The 22838-nt window shown below is 39.9% G+C and overlaps 1 protein-coding gene across 1 annotated transcript in view; it reads left to right on the forward strand.

Moving 5' to 3' along the window:
* The first annotated feature begins 823 nt into the window (after window positions 1–823).
* LOC145634992 (putative LRR receptor-like serine/threonine-protein kinase At1g67720) overlaps window positions 824–22838 on the forward strand; it is a 30143-nt gene continuing 8128 nt past the window's right edge. Inside the window, exons 1-2 of the mRNA XM_081686309.1 lie at window positions 824–1342; window positions 1715–2067. Coding sequence (XP_081542435.1) covers window positions 888–1342; window positions 1715–1727 — 468 coding nt within the window. The 5' untranslated portion in view covers window positions 824–887 and the 3' untranslated portion in view covers window positions 1728–2067. The remainder of the gene's footprint in view (window positions 1343–1714; window positions 2068–22838) is intronic.

The following is a 22838-nucleotide window of genomic DNA, read 5'->3' on the forward strand; positions in this document are numbered from 1 at the left end:
AGGCACCAAGCCTGGTTCCAGGCGCCAAGCCTGATACCAACGCGTTTTCGAAAATCCGATAAGTTTACCGTACTGGAGGATAAAATAATATAATTTCTTCGAAAATGCTATTTGATTTTGATTTAAACTCTGAAAAGTCAAAAGTCAATTTATCAATGCTAAATGAATTAGGAATGAAAAGAACCTTCTAGAAGATTCTAGAAGACTAAAACCATTCCTAATTGCATTAGGAATGATAAATCATATTAGGCCCTCCCCTAGATCATTGGGCCGCATATAAAGCTCAAACCGGGCCCAGTTTAGTAAATTGGCCATAATTTCCTCAATATTCATCGGAATTGGGCTTATAATATATCGTTGGAAAGCTCTTTGCAAGCCCCATCCAACTACACTACTATTGGACCCATATCATGGACCAACCAAACTGGATTGGCTGTTTTCTTAAAATAAGTTTTCAAAAATAGAGAGAAAAGAAAAGAATTAAAACTTTCCGCAACACAAGACTTTCCACACTTTCACTTCATTCGATTATGATTCGACGTGAAAGGTACTCATCAGTGGGTTTGGTTTTGGGGAGACACAAATGGGTGTCTACAGTTCCTCTCTCTTTTCAAGATCTTAAATGGGTTCATATTTCCAGATTCTGGCTTTACTTCTTCTCTCTTTACCATGTATATACTCCCAAGTAACAGGTATGTTATAGTAGTACTATTATTAACTCAGATTCATAATGACTTTAAATTTTAACATGTATTCAACCTTCAAAGCTAACTTATTCATAATTTCTCATATAATTATATGCAGAGTTTACCAGTATAGATTGTGGAGGAGATGGTAATTATAGTGACAAAAAAACTGGGTTAGCATGTATTTCAGACAATGGAATTATGAATCATGGAAAAACTGTAGATATTCAAAGCTTAAATGATGAATGGGAACCCTACAAAAAGAGAAGGGATTTCCCAACAGATGACAAGAAATACTGTTATACATTAGACATAAAGGAAAGGAGAAGGTACCTTGTAAGGGAAACATTCCTATATGGAAGCACTACAACTGCTGACATATACCCCAGCTTTCTGTTATTCTTGGATGCAACTAAGTGGGCAACTGTAACGGTGTTTGACGGATCGAGAACGTATGTTAAAGAGATGATCATCAGAGCACCTTCAAGCTCCATTGATGTCCGTCTTTGCTGTGCAACTACAGGGTCTCCCTTTATCTCTACTCTGGAGCATCGACCATTGAATCTCTCAATGTACGCCACGGATTATGAGGACAAATTTTACATGAAGGTTGCTGCTAGGGTGAACTTTGGAGCTCCTACGAAAGATCCCATAAGGTATGAACCAATTTCTTGGAAAATACTAAGTAACTGTAATGTATGACAAATACACTTTGCATTGAATGGTTGTGATTTCCTTTATTGAAACGACCACAAATTTCTTATTATACGTGTAACATTTATGCAAAAAACTCTTGACAGTCCACAATGTTTTGTTGCAAAACCATGAGTATCAAATATAGATTTTTTTTTTCATTTAAGGTACCCGGATGATCCATTTGATAGAGTATGGGAATCAGAGCAACATAAATAATGTCCTTACAGGTTACAACTGTAGTTTTCTGATCATATCTGCTTAAATCACAACACAGCAATCTGATCAAATAATAGTCCTAATTATATTTGATATCTTTTATTTGAATTGTGCAGAGAGGATTTATAGTGCCGGAAGAACGTAGAAATTACGTATTAGGGAGAGCTTCAATCCGGTGGAGAGCTTTCAAGGCCAGATTAAGAAAGGATTGGATGTACGACACCAAGGGAGAAAATCCAAATGTGATTATAAAGAAACCACCTTTGACAATCCTGCTGATTTTGAAATAGCTCAAACAATTGTGAGTTTGTTTCTACATTTGAATCAAATAAATTATTTGGCTATAATAGATTACACTGCCTTAATTAGGTTGCTTATTATTGATTTCATAAAGCACTGGAGGCTCAACAAATCCAAGGAGAAATTGATTGAGACAATTGAATCTAGGCAAATGACCATCCCCGACAAGGTACGACATTTAGTTTTAATGTATTTTAAGCAGCTGATGCACACATCTGACTATACTCGCTAAAATTTTGTAGTTTTTGCACAATTAAGCTTTAATACATTTTGCTGTGCTAATGTTCAAAATCTTTTGAATCCGTTAGTACTTATTTCTGACATGTTGTATAGTATAAGCTATAGCAACTAGTGCTGCAGCAGCTAGTTTTTCCTTAAATGTAGACCAATTATATGATCTTCTGTATTCTCAGACAGATAAGACGGTGAGTGATGGATCTTAGGTTATTCTAAGGTGCAGTCATGATAACATGCTACACTAGTGGAAAAAATCTCATTCGTAACAGGCTATTTGTAACGGGCAAAGCTTTGCCCGTTACAATTAAGATATTCGTAACGGGAAAAATAGTGTCCGTTACGAATACTTATTTATTTGTAACGGGCAAAATAATGTCCGTTACGAATACCTATGTATTTGTAACGGACAAATAAGTGCCCGTTACATATAAATAAGTATTCGTAACGGACACTATTTTGCCCATTACAAATACTATATTACACGTAACTTGGCCCAATTTATAGAGGAGCCCATTACATGGCTTTTTAGGGTTTCACCTAATAGCCGTCATTTCTCCTCTTCTCCTCTCTCCTCTCTCTCTCTCTCCTCTCCTCTCCTCCCCGTCATTCTCCTCTCCTCCTCTCTCTCTCCTCCCCGTCCTTCTCTCCTCTCCTCTCCTCTCCTCCATCAATCATAGAGAAAAAAACTACTGCGCTTTCATTGTTGTTGACAATGTCGAATTTGAATTGTGAGTTATCTTTGATTTCACAGCCTCCATTTTCGAACTACTGCGCTTTGTCGTTGTCAATGTCGCCGTTGTTGACTACTCTTTCGGCGAAGTCCGATGACTTGCTTTTTGAATGGGAGAGAGTTTATCTTTCGATTAATCCTGGTGTTTTTCTACTTGATATTGCCTTTGTTCCTGATGACCCTAATCACGGTACTCGGTTTCTATTTTTAATTTGCCTTTTATTTTAATTAGTTTTTGAATCATCTGATTTTTCTACTTTTTGTGGCTTAATTTTCGTTTCTATTGATATTTTTTTGGCTGAATTAGTTGTAGGGAATAATTTCAAGCCTTTAAAATCCCACTAGCTTGAACCCCACTATGATCATACACTAAAGTACGGTGGCGTCCAAAAGGGAAGAAGATAGAGCAAAAGAGTCGCCAACAAGTTTTTTAGGAACTTGTAAACCATTCACGAGGTGAAGGTTACACCCCTTAACGATCCAAGAGATCGTCAACTCCATAAGGTCATGAACCAAATAAGGGTTCGGGGATGATGGTACAAATCCAACCTAAAAGAGATTGAACATGCCCTAATAATAGGCCTCTACTTTATTCTGATCGTATTCATGTGCGCTTTCTGATTAACATACAATCAATAGAATTAACCCTAAACCTGTCTATCTATGTTGGTTGAATTTAATGCACAAATAAACTATTATTGGCGATAACTTGAATTTATAATCACAATTAACCCTAAACAAGATTATTAATTATCTTATTAAGCGTGATGACAAGTACCAAATTCCCTTTAAACATGCATAAAAAGGTGATCAAGAAATAAAGAATAAATAATCAAGCAACACAATAAATAATCAATATCATGAATAATAATTATAATAATAATAATATCATCATAAATAAAATAATTATCATCAAAATAATAATAATAATAATAATAATATTCATAATCATAAATTATAACGATTATAATCATAATCATGTTCATGTTAATATTAAAGCATAATAAAAATAGCAAGATCCTAGGCATGATACTAACAAGATTAATAACAAACCCTAGCATGTCACTAAGCAATAAAAATCAAATCTTTAACCCTAACATGATACTAACATGAATTAATATTAGGAAGAGAATAAAAGGCATCATAGCAATCATATTTAATATTTAAATTACCCTAGACATGATACTAGGAATTTCATAATAACAATATAAACATGATTTCTACATCATAATATCAATTAATCAATTAAAGTACTTACTTTGATGCTTCGTACCTCTTTCTAATAACAAAATACACACGTTAGTAACTTCAAGGAAAATAATAATCAAAACAATTAAATTAAATAATTTAAATAGAGATTTGGGACCAAACCCTCAGAAATTAAAACCTTTCACGTCTAGGGCGAAGGCAACTTCGAATATGGCTAGGTGTTTCTAGATCTTGTGAATGCGGAATTTTGTATAAAAAAAGCAAGAAAGAATAGAATGCTAAAGAATACTTGATTGTTGATGAAAGCTAATTAAAACTAATTGTTGATGAGAATTCGTGAATGAAACCTTGCGAATGAAGAGAGTTGGTCCATGAAAACGGAGTTTTTAATACGTTATTTATAGAGAAAATCAGCCAAAAAAGATAATTTAACAAAATAGAGTCTGAAGATCACATAACAGTATTGGCGCCAACCCTGGCTAGCTGGCGCCAGGCACCAGTGGCTAGCGCCAGGCGCCAATGGCTAGTGTCTGGCGCCAAGCCTGGTTCCAGGCGCCAAGGCCTGGGGTTGGACGCCAGTCTTAATTCCAACGCGTTTTCGAAAATCTGATAAGTTTACCGTACTGGAAGATAAAATAATATAATTTCTTCGAAAATGCTATTTCATCTTAATTAAAACTCTAAAAAGTCCTAATTGAATTAGGAATGAAAAGAACCTTCTAGAAGATTCTAGAAGACTAAAACCATTCCTAATTGCATTAGGAATGATAAATCATATTAGGCCCTCCTCTAGATCATTGGGCCGTACATAAAGCTCAAACCGGGCCCAGTTTAGTAAATTGGCCATAACTTCCTCAATATTCATCGGAATTGGGCTTATAATATATCGTTGGAAAGGTCTTTGCAACCCCCGTCCAACTACATAACTATTGGACCCATATCATGGACCAACCAAACTGGATTAGCTGTTTCCTTAAAATAAAGTTTTCCAAAACAGGGAGAAAAGAAAAGAATAAAAAACTATCCGCAACACTAGACTTTCCACACTTTCACTTCATTCGATTATGATTCGACGTGAAAGGTACTCATCACTGGGTTTGGTTTTGGGGAGACACAAATGGGTGTCTACATTAGTAAATTTTGTATAATCTGAATTTTCTAATATTTGTGGCTTAACTTTCATTTGACTAATTGTGTTTTTGGCTGATCTTTCATCACATTTTGAGTCTATTTTGTGTAATATAATTTTCTAATATTTGTTATAATTATTGTTTTTTTTTTCGGCTGATATTTCATTTTGAGTAGTTTTTTTGCATTAACTGATTTTTCTAATGTTTGTGGTTTAGTTTTCATTTGAATAATTGTTTATTTTTGGCTGAAAATTCATTTGAGTAGATTTTGTATAATCTGAAATTCAGAATTGTGTTTTGTCACTCTGTGATATATTTTTTTTATTTGGTTGATGTGATGAGCTTTTAATAGAATTTGGGTACTTTGAACAATTCAATAAATGCGCTATTATTGTGATTGTGAAAAATGAATTGGAGGTGTGATATAAAAATAATTCTAAGAATTAGAGAGTATCACTAGTAGAATAAATGTGATGGGAAGCGGTTATAGGCAAGCGGTTTACAAAATCTGCTTCCCATTAGATTAATAAAAAAAAAGAGGGAAGTGTAATGGCAAGCGGTTTTGGCGTGAACCGCTTGCCTTTTAACTAATGGCCAACGGTTTGGCCTTGAACCGCTTACCATTAGTTAAATTGGTAAGCGGTTCAAGGCCAAACCGCTGGCCATTTTAAAAAAAAAAAAAAGCGGGATACCCTTTCTTCTCCTCCATGCGAATTGAAATTTCAGCGCATTCACTTAACTTCTTCGTTCTCACTTCACTCCTCCTCTCTGTCTCCCGCCTTCACTCCTCCTCTCTGTCTCCCTCGTCCTCACCTCTCTTCTCACTTCTTCAGATTCCGGCCACCACCACCACCACTCCATTCATATTCAATTTTTTTTTTATTTGGCTATTAATTGAAGCTGCGTTTGGGGGGTCCTGGGTCGTGGGTCGAGGCTGCTGCTGGTGGTGGGTCGAGGCTGCTGGTGGCTGGTGGTGGGTCGAGGCTGCTGCTGGTGGTTGCTCGAGCCTGCTGGTGGCTGGTGGTGGCTCGAGCCTGCTGGTGGCTGGTGGTGGGTCGAGCCCAAGCACGCATTTTCAATCTTTGTCTTTCTCACTCTCAAATTAGGGTGAGTTCTTGCTAAATTTTAGTTTCATATGTATTAATTAGTATTAATTGTTTGGTATTCCAAAATTTCAAGTTAGGGTTTCAAGTAGTTAATCCAAGTTTCATATGTAGCTTTGAATGAAATTGTTTGAATTTGAGTAGCTTTGAATGAAATTTATGAATAGAATATATATTAGTTAACATTTTAGTTTGTTAAATGTGGTTAGTAAATTGCAATGTATGAATATATATATATAAGTAATCTTAGTTTGATTTTGTATGTATGTTAATTTAATTATTAGCCCTATTTAAATTAATGAACTTGTTTATTGTTGAATGTCAAATAAATGCAAATAATAATTGAATGCTTGCATCATCATTTGCCTAGATACCCGTTCGAGTCTTTCTCAATAGGAGAAAGTCTTGAATAGTCCCCAGTTGGGACTATTCTTGGACGTTTAATCTCACTTAGGTAGTGAATGTATGTCTCTCTTTCGATTTTAAGGAATATCCGGGCTTGTCATTTTCTCACCATGTTCTCTGGGTACATATGTAGGTTAGTTATTACCTACATCGTGTACTTGGAGAACTGGGGGGAAATGCTGCCGGATTTTCCTTAAAATTGAAAAGTTGACATACATTCACTAGTGAGATTAGACGTTCAAGGATGGGTTAGGTTGGAGTGATAAGGACCTTTTGGGAGCATTCATTTTTACGATTTATGGATGATATATATGCTATGTACTTTGATTACATAATATATGTTACATTTATCATTGTTTGAAATGTGTTGGTATGTTTAAAGGCAATTTAAATCGTCAATGGATCGCGGTTGGATGTATGGTAGACGTGATACATTGGAATTTTTTAATGGGGTTCAAGAGTTTTGCAAGAGTGCTTCACAGTATCAGCTTAGAACGGGTGTCAATTACCTTTATTGTCCTTGTGTCAATTGTAATAATGTCATAAGGGTCAATAGTGTGGATACCATCATGGCTCATGTACAATGTCATGGGTTTAGGCCTCAATATCATGTTTGGGTTTGGCATGGTGAGAAGGGATCATATAGGGAGAATGTTGTTGGCAATGAGACGCATGTTGAAAGTGTCGAGATTCATGTTGAAGAAGAAAATGGGAGTGATGATGGTGGTGAAGGGGATGACACCGAGGATGGTGGTGGTGATGATCACTTGGATGAGATGATGCGTGATGTTGAAGGTGAATTTGGTGACCGACCTGATGTATTTGAGTCATTATCAGAGGCTGCCAAAAAGCCTTTGTATCCCGGGTCCAAAAAATACACAAAACTCTCAGCCATGCTTACACTATTTAAAATTAAGTCTAAGCATAACTAGAGTGACACTAGTTTCACTTCTTTGTTGACTGCGTTATATGATATGTTGCCAGATGGGAATGAACTTCCTAATTCCTATTATTATGCAAAGAAACTAATGTGTCCATTTGGTTTGGAGTATAAAAAGATACATGCATGTCCTAATGACTGTGTTCTGTATCGAAATGAATATGAAGAGTTGGAGGAGTGTACACGTTGCGGTAAGTCGCGTTACAAGCGATCAAGCTGCAATGCTGGTAGTAAAGGACCTCCTACCAAGGTGTTGTCGTATCTTCCTATTATTCTAAGGTTAAAGCGTCTATTTTCAATTCCAAAAGACGCCAAGAACCTGAGATGCATGGCATGCTGAGGGAAGAAAGAAAAATGGTTTGTTGAAGCATCCTGCTGACTCTCCACAATGGAAGAACATCGATATGAAGTTTAGGGCATTTGGTGGTGAAGTCAGAAATTTAAGGCTTGGGTTGTGCACAGACGGTATGAATCCATTGGCACTCTTAGTACTAAACACAGCACATGGCCGGTACTTTTAGTGATTTACAACTTGCCTCCGTGGTTGTGTATGAAACAGAAATATATAATGCTTTCACTTTTGATAACGGGGCCAAGGCAACCTGGAAACGACATTGATGTTTACCTTGAGCCTCTTATTGATGATTTGAGAAAGTTGTGGGACGAAGGTGTTACCGTTTATGATGCCCATAAGAACGAGATGTTTCTTTTGCGTGCTGCCCTTATGTGGACCATCAATGATTTTCCTGCATATGGCAATCTGTCCGGGTACAAGAACAAAGGGCATAAAGCATGTCCTATTTGTATTGATGACACACCGAACGTGTACCTTGACCACTATGGCAAAGATGTGTACGTGAGGACCCGAAGATTTCTTAGGCGCGATCATCCGTATCGTAAGCAGAAAAAGGCCTTCGATGGGAAAGTTGAGGAGGGGGTTGCGCCTAGGCCATTGAGTGGAAAGGAGGTTTATGAGAGAGTGAAGGGTATTTGTAGGGAATAATTTCAAGCCTTTAAAATCCCACTAGCTTGAACCCCACTGTGATCATACACTAAAGTACGGTGGCGTCCAAAAGGGAAGAAGATAGAGCAAAAGAGTCGCCAACAAGTTTTTAAGGAACTTGTAAACCGTTCATAGGATGAAGGTTACACCCCTTAACGATCCAAGAGATCGTCAACTCCATAAGGTCATGAACCAAATAAGGGTTCGGGGATGATGGTACAAATCCAACCTAAAAGAGATTGAACCTGCCCTAATAATAGGCCTCTACTTTATTCTGCTCGTATTCATGTGCGCTTTCTGACTAACATGCAATCAATAGGATTAACCCTAAACCTGTTTAATCTATGTTGGTTGAATTTAATGCACAAATGAACTATTATTGGCGATCACTTGAATTTATAATCATAATAACCCTAACAAGATTATTAATTATCTTATTAAGCGTGATTACAAGTACCAAATTCCCTTTAAGCATGCAATAAAAGGTGTGATCAAGCAATAAAGAAATAGCATCAAGCAACATAATAATAATCATCATCATTAAGAATAATAATATCAATCATAATTAATAACAATCATAATCATGTTAAAGCATAGCAAGATCCTAGGCATGATACTAACAAGATTAATAACAACTCCTAGCATGTCACTAAGCAATAAAAATCAAATCTTTAACCCTAACATGATACTAACATGAATAAATATTAGGAAGAGAATAAAAGGCATCATAGCAATCATATTTAATATTAAAGATACCCTAGACATGATACTAGGAATCATAATAACAATCTAAACATGATATCTACATCATAATATCAATTAAATCAATTAAAGTACTTACTTGGATGCCTCGTACCTCTTTCTAATAACAAAATACACACGTTAGTAACTTCAAGGAAAATAATAATCAAAACAAATAAATTAAATAATTGAAAGAGAGATTTGGGACCAAACCCTCATAAATTAAAACCTTTCACGTCTAGGGCGAAGGCAACTTCGAATATGGCTAGGTGTTTCTAGATCTTGTGAATGCGAAATTTTGTACGAAAAACAAGAAAGAATTGAAAGATGAAAGAATACTTGAGAATGAGAGAATTGGTGAATTGGTAGATGTAGATGATGATGATGAATGAAAACGGAGTTTTAATACGATATTTATAGAGAAAATCAGCCTAAAAAGATAATTTAACAAAACAGAGTCTGAAGATCGCAAAACAGGATTGGCGCCAACCCTGGCTAGCTGGCGCCAGGATCCAGTGGCTAGCGCCTGGCGCCAAGCCTGGTTCCAGGCGCCAAGGCCTGGGGTTGGACGCCAAACTGGATTTCAACGCGTTTTCAAAAATCTGATAAATTTACCGTACTGGAAGATAAAATAATATAATTCCTTCGAAAATGCTATTTGATCTTGATTAAAACTCTGAAAAGTCAACAAAGTCAACTTATCAATGCTAATTGAATTAGAAATGAAAAGAACCCTCTAGAAGATTCTAGAAGACTAAAACCATTCCTAATTGCATTAGGAATGATAAATCATATTAGGCCCTCCCCTAGATCATTGGGCCGTACATAAAGCTCAAACCGGGCCCAGTTTAGTAAATTGGCTATAACTTCCTCAATATTCATCGGAATTGGGCTTATAATATATCATTGGAAAGGTCTTTGCAAGCCTCATCCAACTATACCACTATTGGACCCATATCATGGACCAACCAAACTGGATTGGCTGTTTTCTTAAAATAAAGTTTTCCAAAACAGGGAGAAGAGAAAAGAAAACTTTCCGCAACACTAGACCTTTCCACACTTTCGTTTCATTCGATTATGATTCGACGTGAAAGGTACTCATCACTGGGTTTGGTTTTGGGGAGACACAAATGGGTGTCTACAGAAGCCCCCATTTTGACTGAGTTTGGAGAAACGCAAGTTTCGAAAACAAAAGTCAAAGTATCGATAAGGACGGAGAATGATTCAGAACGTTCTGCGATCCTAAATCACTCTTGTGACGCCGATACCTGCAAAACTAGCGTTAGTTAAACAGATAAAAGAGTTAAGAAATGCGTATCTTGCACCGTCGAGCACACGTCACTGAAGGTAACCGATTTGCTTCACTGTTGTTTTGATGACCTCCTGCAAGCTAGAGAATGCCATCCCGCTTGAAAACTACTACGCCCGTAACCGCTTCCAAGTTATTTAGAAGATTGCTTCGCCTGAAACTATCCTCCCCGCTATGATAACATTCCACGTCCAAGGGAACATCATCGAAGATTATTTCTCTCGAAACAATCTCCATCCGCATTGATAATATTCCACGTCCAAGGGAACACTATCGAAAATTATTTCTCTCGAAATAATTCTCATCCGCATTGATACGATAATTTTCCACAGGAAATTACCGAAGATCCACGCCTGTCGATTTTTAAAAGTTCGTCTGAAATTTGCCTCCGCTATGCCTGTACGTCGGCGTTCTTTTGCTTTGAACCTGTATGTCGGTGCCTTTTGCTCTTGAACCTATATGTCGGTGCTCTTTGCTAATGAGCCAATGCTTAGGCGCTTTAAGCTAAGTGAGACGATCTTTCATCAGGTCGATCACTTTACGTAATCAAGCCGATTACTTAATCATGTCAAATTGGTTAGAGGGCTAACTGGCATACCAAGGAACCCAAAAATATATTGTAGAAGGTCAGCACAACCCCAACAAGTGGTTGGCTGCTTTGGCGTCGCTGAAAATCCATCAGCGCCAGCCATTTGGTGTTAGCGATAGGCTCTGATGTTGGCGCTAGGCTCCAAGCCCAGATGGTGACGCCAATGCCTAGGGACTGGCGCCAGCACGGGATTCTCTTTAAATTCCCGTTTTCGTTCATTTCTTGGCTCTGTTCGTCGCGAAAGCTGCTCGAAGAAACTGAAAGCTTCAATTGCTCATTGCTCACTCGTTTCTCAACCGAATTCGCTCAAATTTATTGCAAATCAAAGCTCTTTTCATCTATTTTCCCGATCTATTTAAGTTTTCCTCAAACTCACACCGGTTTTTATAAATTCTTGGCATGTTTATTCCGAATTTTATGAAAATTCGAATTCTATGGTGCTCAATTTGCTTTGTTTATCAAGTTTCATGCCATGAAATTGCTTGTATATGTTTATATATTGCCTTGGGAGTAATTTGAGACCTGTTTGACTCAATTTGGTGAAGAAATGAGCAATCTGCCATTGTTGGACCTCTTAAGGTCGTGAAGAACAATGTGGTTTGTTCTTGACGTTTTTGCTAGCAATTCTTGTTCAATTTGTCACAATAATCACTATAGTGTTGCAAGAAATTGTTTGATTGCTTGAAAAAATACTGTCATGCTCAATTTGAATTTGTGCTCTGTTTTAGTACTACGTACTCTGTATTTTACGAACATAGTATCATGCGGCTAGGCGAACCTTAGATACTATAGAACCTTAATTTATGATGATTCTGCACAATGTAGCATGGCTAGACAACGAGGCTCAGGTTCACGGTCCCGAAACACTAGACGGGAGCATGAGCCCGTGGAGGACGACGCCACGCCGTCCACTTCGCTTGGTCGGCCCCCGGAGTGGGATGAGCAGACTTTGTTCTTTGCCCCTGTCCACCACATTTCTAAGAGGGTAAGACGGGGAACCGAGCCAGGGAGGACACGGCATCACGGCTCTGGCTGTGATGGTCTAGGTGATTTGTACAGGATGCACATCGCCGGGGACCGTGAGACGAGACTCCTATGGGAGTCCTGCGGGCTAGTTACTCTGTTCGAGACCTCTGAGGCTATGGTCGCCTCCAGCGGGGGTCACCATGTAGTGCGCGCTTTGGTGGAGTTCTTCTGGGACACCACCAACACCTTTCATTTTCCCTGGGGCGAGATGATGGTCACCCCTACAGACTTCTGTCTCATCACAAGACTGGAGTTCACTTCTGTGCCGCTGCCGTTCGATGGTGGGATCGACGTCTTTTCTTCAGAGGTCGAGGAGTTGTTGGGGCCGATTGCTACTCGGGCCCGAGCTGAGGTCGAAGCGACTCAGTTCAGTGCTAGAGGGATTCGCCGCTCGACGCTGGCAGCGGCTCTTGATGATGATGCGACCACCCGAGAGCAGAGGGTGTGCATCTTTGTGCTGATGTTATTGTCAGGGACATTCTCCCCTGACAAGGGTAGTAGGGCATTGCTTTACTACCTCCCTGTTGTCCGTGATCTCCAGCGGATCGGGACTTATGACTGGGCCAGCTTGGCCTACGTTGATTTCGTTCGTGCGCTGAGGGACTCGTGTCGTCACCGGTCCTTTAGGACGAATGTCGCTTTGTCTGATTTCTGGAAGGTCGTAGAGGTAAACATTATTCCCTATAAAGTTTAGCCCTACATATTAGTTAGCGTTTACTCACACTTTTAACTCCTTGTAGATCTGGTTCTACGAGTACTTTCCGTCTGTAGCGCCGGCGAGACCATTGCCGAGGGGATATCCGGTGAGCGCCTCTTGGGGCGGCCACCATGTGGACATGTCAACTTCACGTGTCCGGAGCCGGATCATCTCGGTACGACTCTTAGCGTTTATCTTGCTCTTCTGTGGTGTTTTAGACATGTTCTTGCCTGATTGGTGCTTTTTATAGGGACCTGAGGTAGTATACCGACTGTGGGGTGGTTGGACAATCCCTGGATTAGCCGCACAGTACTCTGCTGAGCGTCGCTATTTTCTGGGGACCTACGGAGCGGTTGTGTATTTAGGAGAGAGAGTTGCTAGACAGCACTCTTCTGATGTTTTCGTCGTTCTTGTTCCTCCGCCACGTCATATGTTCGACGAGGGACAGTTGTCGAGCATGGCCGAGGGATCTGGTTCCCTCTGGCGGTCCCATGTGATCCTTGGGCGGTGCTACACTGAGGAGCTACTACCTTTATTAGCTCCAGCCCCTGTACTGGCTGAGGATGTGAGGGTAAGAGTCTTAGCTTTTATTTTTCGCTAAGTAGCCCCCAAGTAATACCTTACGGATTTCTTTTCGTTTTATCAGGATGGTCCCTCTGAGTTTGTGCCGCCCCGTATGTCCATTCACTCACTACCAGGGGGTATACGGGCCGATCGAGGAGATGATTTCTCCGGCTCCCGAGGGAGAGCGCTTTGTGGAGCGGTCGATTCCTCGCCACCAGACTAGTGTAAGCCTAGTTTTAATTCAGAATTTTGTATTCATTTATCATGTATTTTCACTGACTTATTTTTCTGACAGTTCTCACGCAAGGTGGTTTCGACTGTGGCACGATGTATAGATGCCTTCCAGAGCCAGCTCGTCCGAATGAGGAACGCGGCTACCTGTCGTCAGGACGACGTTGTCCGAGAGGTAACCTTTCTTCACTTATTGTTTCTGCATTATGGCTTCAGCTTTACCTTGTTTCTTATTTAATTCTTTTTGCAGGGTCAGCCCATCGCTTCTCACACCCATACGAGACCTGAGGGGCGGAGAGATCCGGCGAGGTCTAGCTCGAGACGTCGTCGTACTTCGTCAGGAGGTAGAGGTGGTCGTTCCGAGGCTGCTCGAGCCGACGTTGCTGAGGGCTCAGGATCTTCTTCTGAGGGTGCTCCTGCTACACCGGTAGAAGAGGCTACCTCGGCTTTCAGAGGTGGTGGGATGTACGAGGTTGGCTCGTCATCGCGGCAGCCTCCGCGGTTTCAGCCTCAGGTTGATCTTGGCTGGAGTGGTCCTGTCTTGAGTCTTCCTCCTCCTACGGAGACTAGAGCTGGTGCTGAGGCTGGAGCTGGTGGAGAGGTGACTCCTCGTACGGCGCAGTTTTACGGCATGATGGGCCTACGTCCTCCGGCGCCGTAGTCTGTTTCTGTATATGTATTTTATTTTGACTTTTTTATAGAACTTTTGCCTTTGACTTATCATTTAGACACATTTGTATTTTTATGTTATCGTAAATTCATTTGATTGTTTATTATTATGTTAGTGTATGTTAGTGCGTGCAAGGGAAGTGTGATACCAATTTTGCGCAAAAATTCCGTCATTTTTATTATTGATGGAGGATATTATCTGACTCTCTCCCCCAAAAAGAAAAAATAAAAAGGAAAAGAAAACGGAAAAAATGCTGGTTTTTTGAAAATTAATATAAAATCCAAAAAAGAAATAAAATTAATTAAAAATAATTTCTATATTTAATTAATTAAGAAAAAAGATAGAAAGGATATTTAGAAAAAATTAAACGGGGCCATAAAGTCATTAACCGACTCAAATTTAATGTCAAAAACGCAAACTGAGCACGCGCGGCTGCCCTGCTGACTTGGCGCCAGCTGGCGCCATACTATGGCGCGTGGCGCCTGGCGCTACACTTAGCGTGTGGCGCCAAGAACTGGAGAGTGTCGCCAATGTCGGGGTTTTGACGCCAATTGACGCTGACTCCGTATTTCATTCAGATTAAAATTCTTCGCAATTTGTACATAAATAGCCCCCTGCTCAGCCGATTCTTCTCATAATTCCAGTGAAAAAATTATTCTCCTCATTAGAAAAAATAATAATCATGTCTTTAGCCACTAAAACCTTCACCCAATACACTCATGAATGGTGTCGATCTCTTAATGTTAGAGAAAGAAAAGAATTAGATTTATTTCACTTGGGGGAATTTATGGCATCAAAGGGGTAGATTTAGACATAGACTTCATACATACCGCTTTAGAATTTTGGAATATCGATACACATTGTTTTAGAATAGGGTATGATGAAATTATCCCTTTGCTAGAGGAATTTGGTGTTATTTTAGGCTTCCCTGCAATAGACCTCGTAGTAATCCCTAGAGTAGATGCATACTATTATAAGGATTTTGAGCGCTTCTTTAATTTGAAGGAAAGGGATTTGTCAAAAATAGTAGATGGCAACATAGTTAATTTGAAAGAATCCGCACGCCATTATTTTGATAAACCTCTTTCTGAGGGCGTTCTTGTTTTGCATGCTCAATCAATATTGTCTTAGTAGTGGTAAAAATAACGAGGGTCAATCCATTATAACCACTGTACTAGAACAAATTGAATCAGGGAGAAATCCAATGCCATTGATAGTTGGAGAGACTATGATTAGTCTAGATGAATTGAAAAGGGACCCAAAAGCGCCTCTTCGCGGCTCTCCAATTTTATTACAGGTAGAAAAATAATATTTTTAATTACAGAAATCAAAAAATATATTTTTGTATTGTAATAATAATTTATTTGCATTGCAATTTTTAAAGATGTGGCTAATGGAGAGGCTAGGATTAATTAGCCCTCCGGACGACATTAAAAAATATACTCCCAATTGCTTCGTTAGAAGGAACAAGCGCATCCCCGAAATTGGGCGCCATGGGTGGAGAAAAGTCTTTGAATCACGTGATTTTGCTATCAAGTGGGTCATTCCATGGTGGAAAACAGAAAGGATGGTTGGTGTTAACAAGCAACCTTTCTGCCGTCTTCCAAGCTTGTCTCGCGTAACATATTATTATCCTTGCAGGGTAAAGAGACAATACGGCTTACTTCAAAATATTCCTTCCGGGGATCTTCGTCCTCCCTATGAGTACCCCGTATCTCAAGAAGTAGATAGATTCGACACTTACTGGAGCGCTAGGCCTTTATGGGAAGTGATTACCCAAAAGGTTCCCCCTTCTTTGCCTAATGATGTAAAGAAGTGGTTGCTGAAGAAATCTTCAATTGATCAGGGTAGAACTGATGTGAAGAATCGTCTAGGTGATAGGGTGACACCGGCCAAAGAACGCTTAGGTGCAAGAATTGAATTCAAAATACCTACAATGCCCAGGAAGAAGAATACTACTAGCGACAAAGGGAAAAGGAAAGCTAACACCACGGACAAAAAGGCTTGGGTGGAAAAGAAGCATGGGGTGCTAGCTGAAGGGGAGACAATCTATTCCAAAATTGAATGTAGGTCCTCTAAAGGATGCCTACTAGCTAAAGTAATGGATGAAGAAGAGGAAACAGAAAAGAATTGGAAAAGGGCTAAAAAGGAAAAGAAAGATTAAAAAACATTGCTTAGCTTTAGATTTATTAGATTGTTAATTTTTATTTAAAGTTAATTTATTTCAGCCTTATTTAAATTCCATTAACAAATGTAATTTATTTTATTAATTAAATTTCAGCTTTCAATTAAATTGTTACTTTAAATTTATTTTATTAAAGCAATGAAAATCGAAAAGAATTAATTTTTCAGAAATTCTTCGAGTACGGAAGTCGAAAAATTTCCGAAAAACACCGAAATTCGCCCAGATTTTATTGCTGAATTGGCGCCAGTAATTGTAGTTTGGCGCCAGCTATTGAGATCTGGCATCAGGCGCCACTACGATCGGCTGGCGCTAATGGCTTCTGGCTAGCGCCAGACTCTGTTCTGCGACGCCAATAATTTGCCGACTTTGTGTTGTATTTTAGTTGATTCTGGAACGCGGAGATGTCAAAAATAAAGTGGCCGCACCCGTAAAGGGTTGCCTACGTATCCTTTCCTAAGGAATCAGGCCGAACGTAGCTCTCTTGAGTATCCTACTCAAGTAATTATGGGTAGTATTTTTTAAGTTGGTCAAGATTGGTCATGTTTGAGAATTCATTGCCATCCATATCGGTTAGTTTTGCTGCACCACCTGACAGGATTGTTTTGACAATGTAGGGGCCAGACCAATTAGGTCTAAACTTTCCCCTTGGATCTAAAACATTTTTCCTTAGTGCTTTTAATACCAAATCTCATACTTTGATATTTCATGTCTTGACCTTCTTATTAAAATGTCTAGCCATACGAGTTTGATAGCACTGAGTGTAATGTAGAGCTTCTAATCGTTTTTCGTCGAGTAGGATCAATTCTTCAAATCGTGCCCTAGTCCATTCAACTTCATCAAGTTTACTCTCTAGCGCAATGCGTAGAGATAGTATTTCTAGTTCGACAGGTTGTACGACATCCATTCCGTATACCAAAGAAAATGGTGTATTTCCCGTTGATGTACGGATTGACGTGCGATAACCCCACAGTGCGAAGTGGAGCTTGTCAGGCCAATCCTTATAATTTTCTGTCATTTTCTCGATGATAGTCTTTAAATTCTTATTAGCTGCCTCAACTGCTCCGTTTGCTTGAGGTCTATAAGGGGACGAATGATGATGTTGGATACCATATTTATGCAGCAACTCTTCACATTCGGCTTGAAAGTGAGTTCCATTGTCACTTATCATTTCATGTGGGACTCCATATCGACAAATGATATTTCTCTCGATAAAGAGTGCTACATGTTTTGCAGTGAGTTTAGCGTATGATTGCGCTTCGACCCACTTTGTAAAATAATCGATTGCTACTAGAATAAATTCGTGGCCTCCTGTCCCTGGGGGAGTGATTTTGCCAATTATGTCAATTCCCCATGTAGAGAATGGCCATGGTGATGTGTAGGTGTAGAGCAAAGATGGAGGAACATGTTGTAAATTGGCATAAATTTGACACTTAGGGCATCTTTTCACGTATTGATGGCAGCCCCTATTCATTGTAGTCCAATAATACCCTTCTCGCATTATTTTCTGGACTAACATTTTGCCGTTTGCATGAGTTCCACAGATTCCTTCGTGAACTATTCTCATTATTCTTTGTGAATCCTTCTTTCCTACGCATAAGAGAGCTCGACCTTTAGGTACCCTTTTATGTAGCTCGTTGTCTATGAGTACATATTGAGAAGCCAAAAGTCTCAATGCTCGCTTTGCTCTTTTGTCAGCATGAGGAGGGTATTCTCCATTGGTGACATAGTTGAGTATGTCTGTGTACCATGGTTCTTCTTCTTGTTCTTCTTCTTTGTCTTGAACTGAGTCGTCATCTTCTATAGCCTGTATATATGCTGGTTTGTGCCTTTTTTCGAAAGTTAGAGGCATTTGCTCGATTTCCATGGGAATCCTAACCATTGAGGCTAATCTTGCCAAGGCATCAGCAAATTGGTTTTCTTCTCTAGGTAGATATGTGTATTCTACCTTCTCTAACTGATCGGTAAGAGTTTCCAGATAAGTTTGGTAAGGGGCTAGGCTTTCACTCCTTACTTTCCACCTTTTAGATATCTGATTGATAATCAAAGAAGAATCTCCGAATATCCTTAGCTTCTTTACTCCCAATGACAGGGCTGTTTCAAGGCCTACCACGCATGCTTCATATTCAGCAGCGTTGTTGGTAACGTTGAAATCAAGCTTTATTGAGATTGGGACGTGTTCTTCTTTAGGTGATACTAGTAGCACTCCGACGCCACATCCTTTTTGGTTTGAGGCTCCATCGAAATACAAGGTCCAAGTATCATCTTCGGTGACCATCAAATCTTCATCTGGAAATTCATTGTCCTGTATTGGTGCCGAGTCTTCTATTGGAAAGTCTGCCAGAAAGTCTGACACCACAGATCCTTTAATAGCTTTTTGTGGCAAAAACCGCACATCAAACTGGGCTAAGTTGACTATACATCTTGAAATACGTCCATTGAGTGTTGATTTCTCGAACAAATATTTGAGTGGATCCAATCGGGATACTACGAAAACGGTATGTACCAACATGTAATGTCTCAACTTAGTTGTGGCCCACACCAAAGCGAGGCACAATTTCTCGAGCGGTGTATAGCGTGTTTCGTATTCAAGCATCTTCTTACTTAGGTAATAGATTGCATTCTCTTTGCTTTCTACCTCTTGTGCTAGCATGGCTCCCATTGTCTCTTTGGTAACCGTCAAGTATAACCTAAGAGGTATTCCGGGAAGTGCTGGCGCTAATACGGGAGGATTTGCGAGATAGGCTTTGATCCCATATTACTGGTACATTCTTTTTGAGCTTTTTGAAGATTGGTTCACATATCGTTGTCAGTTTTGATATGAACCTACTTATGTATTGCAACTGGCCAATAAATCCTCGAATTTGTTTCTCGGTCTTGGGCGGTGGCATCGACATGATTGCTTTAATCTTGGTTGGATCTACCTCTATTCCTCTAGAGCTTATGACGTATCCCAAGAGCTTGCCCGAGGTGACTCCAAAAGCACATTTTGATGGATTCAACCTCATATTATGTTTTCTTAGCCTTTCGAAAAATTTCCTTAAGGCTACTTGATGGCCTTGACGATCCTTTGATTTCACAATCATATCGTCAACATATACTTCAACTTCTTTGTGCATCATGTCATGGAGTAAGGCAGTTGCTGCACGTTGGTAAGTAGCACCTGCGTTTTTCAACCCAAATGGAATTACCGTGTAACAGTAAGTGCCCCACGGTGTGATAAAGGTCGTTTTCTCCATGAATTCTTCTGCCATGAGGATCTGATTGTACCCTGCATATCCGTCCTTGAATGAGAGAAGCGCGTGATTTGCCGTGTTGTCTACAAGAATATCGATGTGTGGCAAAGGGAAGTCGTCCTTTGGACTTACCTTATTTAGGTCTCGATAGTCGACACACATCATTACCCTTCCGTCTTTCTTTGGAACTGGGACGACGTTGGCGACCCATTCGGGGTATTTGGATACCTTGATGAAACCTGCAGTTATTTGTTTTTGAACTTCTTCTTTTATTTTAAGTGCTACGTCGGTTTTCATTCGACGCAACTTTTGTTTTACAGGTTTCATTCCTGGGATTAATGGCATAGTGTGTTGAGCTATTTCTCTGTTAATGCCTGGCATATCTTCATATGACCAAGCGAATACATCGATAAATTCTTTAAGTAAGTTAATTAATTCGATTCTTTCTTGTTTATTCAACATTAGTCCGATTTTAACTTCTCTTTTATGAGTTGAGTCATTTAAGATGTCGACTGTTTAAGTCTCTTCAATTACTGGTGTTTTCTTTTCAAGTGTTTCCATTGCTTTAATAATTTCTTTATCTTTTTCATCGTTAGCTAAGCAATGCTCGTCATCTTGGGTTAGGGAAGAACACGAGGAGTAAGGAGAACGAGAAGTATTATTATACTCTGAGATCATTACATCAAAGAGTGATATGTCCTCAAGGACTGGATCACTAACTATCCTAGGAGAAGAAATAGGAAGGGGAGGCATTATTGCTAAAGACTTAGAAGATTCTAAAGGGAAAGACTCGGACTCTGACTCCGACGACTCTTCGAACATCGGCCCTTGCCCTGTCGTGATTGATATCTTCCTTCCGCTCGAAGTAGTCACCTTGATAGTCTTGCGCCACCCTTGCAATGATCCTTCGGCTGGAGTAATTAGCTTCGAGGGGTCGAAGTTTTCGCTTTGTAGGACCGTTTGAATGAGTGAGGAGTTATCTTCCTCATAAGCTGGCTCATTCTTTTCTCGCCCAAACAGTAATCCCATGACGTTAAAATCAAAGCATGGGGGTGCTTTTTCCTTACGGACGGGAGTTGGGATTTCGTCGGTGAAGTAGCAATCCATGAAAATCTCGAATTCTGGTTGTCGTATGCCATTTACGACAAATGGCTCGGGAAATTCATGGCATGGATAGTCCTCTCCATCTTTTATAAACTGACTGTTAAGCGTAAGAGGGTACTGATCCATTGTAATTACTTTCTTTTGAATGCGAGCGTCCCTACGTGCTTTCAACTTGTCCTGGGCTCGCTTGAGATCTTTCCGAGTCGATTCGAAACCAAGTCCGAAAGTATCTAGTTTAGGGAGGCCAGGTGACTCCACCGATTTTGCTATCTCCTTCTTCTTTCCTAAGGTCATCCCAGGGAAGTGTCCTTGTTTCTTCAGCATGGTGTTGATAATCATGTTGGAATGGGGGTCGTGGCAAAGAGATGTCCTTTCATCCTCTTGGATTAAGGAGACTTCTTCGTTAAAGCCCCATAGGTCTTCGTCATCTTCGTCGTGCTCCACATTGATGATTGGATTTTCTATTGATTTGATTCTCATCGGCGAAGCTTCAATAGTGATTGGAATTCCTCCAACTATGGCTTTCACTTGTTGGTGGAGAGATGAAGGGACGGCCTTTAGATCATGGAGCCAAGGACATCCTAACAACAGATTGAATGAGGCTTTGATGTCTACCACTTGAAAAGTAGTAGCATGTTCTATTGCTCCTTCCGTTACATTTAGGGTTATTTTGCCAAGAGCTTGACGGCGAGTATTATCGTAAGCTCTTATTCCTTGTGTTAAATCCTCATCCCTTATGCCGAGCATCCTCGCAGTCCTAAGTGGACAGACATTGATAGCTGATCCGTTGTCTACAAGAGTCATGGGAACATTCATCCTTTTGCAGACTACCGTGAGGTTTAACGCCTTGTAGTGTTTGTCACCTTCTGGGGGTAAATCTTTATCAGAGAAGGTGATTAGATTAATCGGACTAGGGAGGTCACTTGTGAGGAAGTTAGCTAGTCCCTCAGGAGTGGTGTCAGAATCTATCCCGATTTTATCCAAGGCATTCATTACAGCCAACCTATGTTCTCGAGATGTTGCCAGGAGCTTCCATACATTCATCTCAACTTTTGTCTTCTTAAACTGTTTAACGATGTCGTTGTCTTCGATGATAGGTATGGGAACTTGTTGTACAGTAGGCATAGGTTGTGTTGAAACGGGAGGTTGCATTCTCCCGGATCTTGTGAGGACGTCTATTGATGAATCTTCTTCAGCCCAAATGTCGTCTGTGGTGTATGATACAGAAGGTGAAGGTCCTACTATGTCCATTAGGTAGACATCTTCTTCATCACTGTCCCATACTCCATTAACAGTTATGTCCTCTTCTTGTTGAACTTGGATTAACTCCTTTTCATCAATCATTTTCTGCACCAGATCCTTGAATTTGAAGCAGTTTTCTATGGTGTGCCCCCCTGACTGATGGTACTGACAGTAATATCTATCTGTCCTTTTTAATGATCCAATGGTCTTGGTTCGAGAGGTTTGACCTTGCCACTCTCGGAGAGCATTTCGAACATTTGTGCATATGGGATCCCAATTGGAGTGTAAACTCTATTGCTCTTCTTGGGTTTTTCGGTGACTTGTAAGGGAAAATACTTTGCCTCATAAGTCGTTCCCTTGCTAGCTAGAGGTAAAGAGATCTTATTAGCTTCCACAAGATCTTGAATGAGGTTTTGAAACCTGTAGCATTCATTTGTGGTATGACCGTTTCCTTTATGGTACTTGTAGTAGGATTTAGGATCCCATCTTGGAGATCGCTTTTCTGGTGTTGGATCCTCTGTTGGACCAATAGGTTTGATTAGTCCTTGATCATAGAGGCGATCAAAAGTAGCATCGTAGGTCATTCCTATGG

The sequence above is a fragment of the Chenopodium album genome, chromosome 6 (assembly GCF_948465745.1).
Source record: "Chenopodium album chromosome 6, dcCheAlbu1.1, whole genome shotgun sequence".
In the NCBI taxonomy this organism is placed as follows: Eukaryota; Viridiplantae; Streptophyta; class Magnoliopsida; order Caryophyllales; family Amaranthaceae; genus Chenopodium; species Chenopodium album.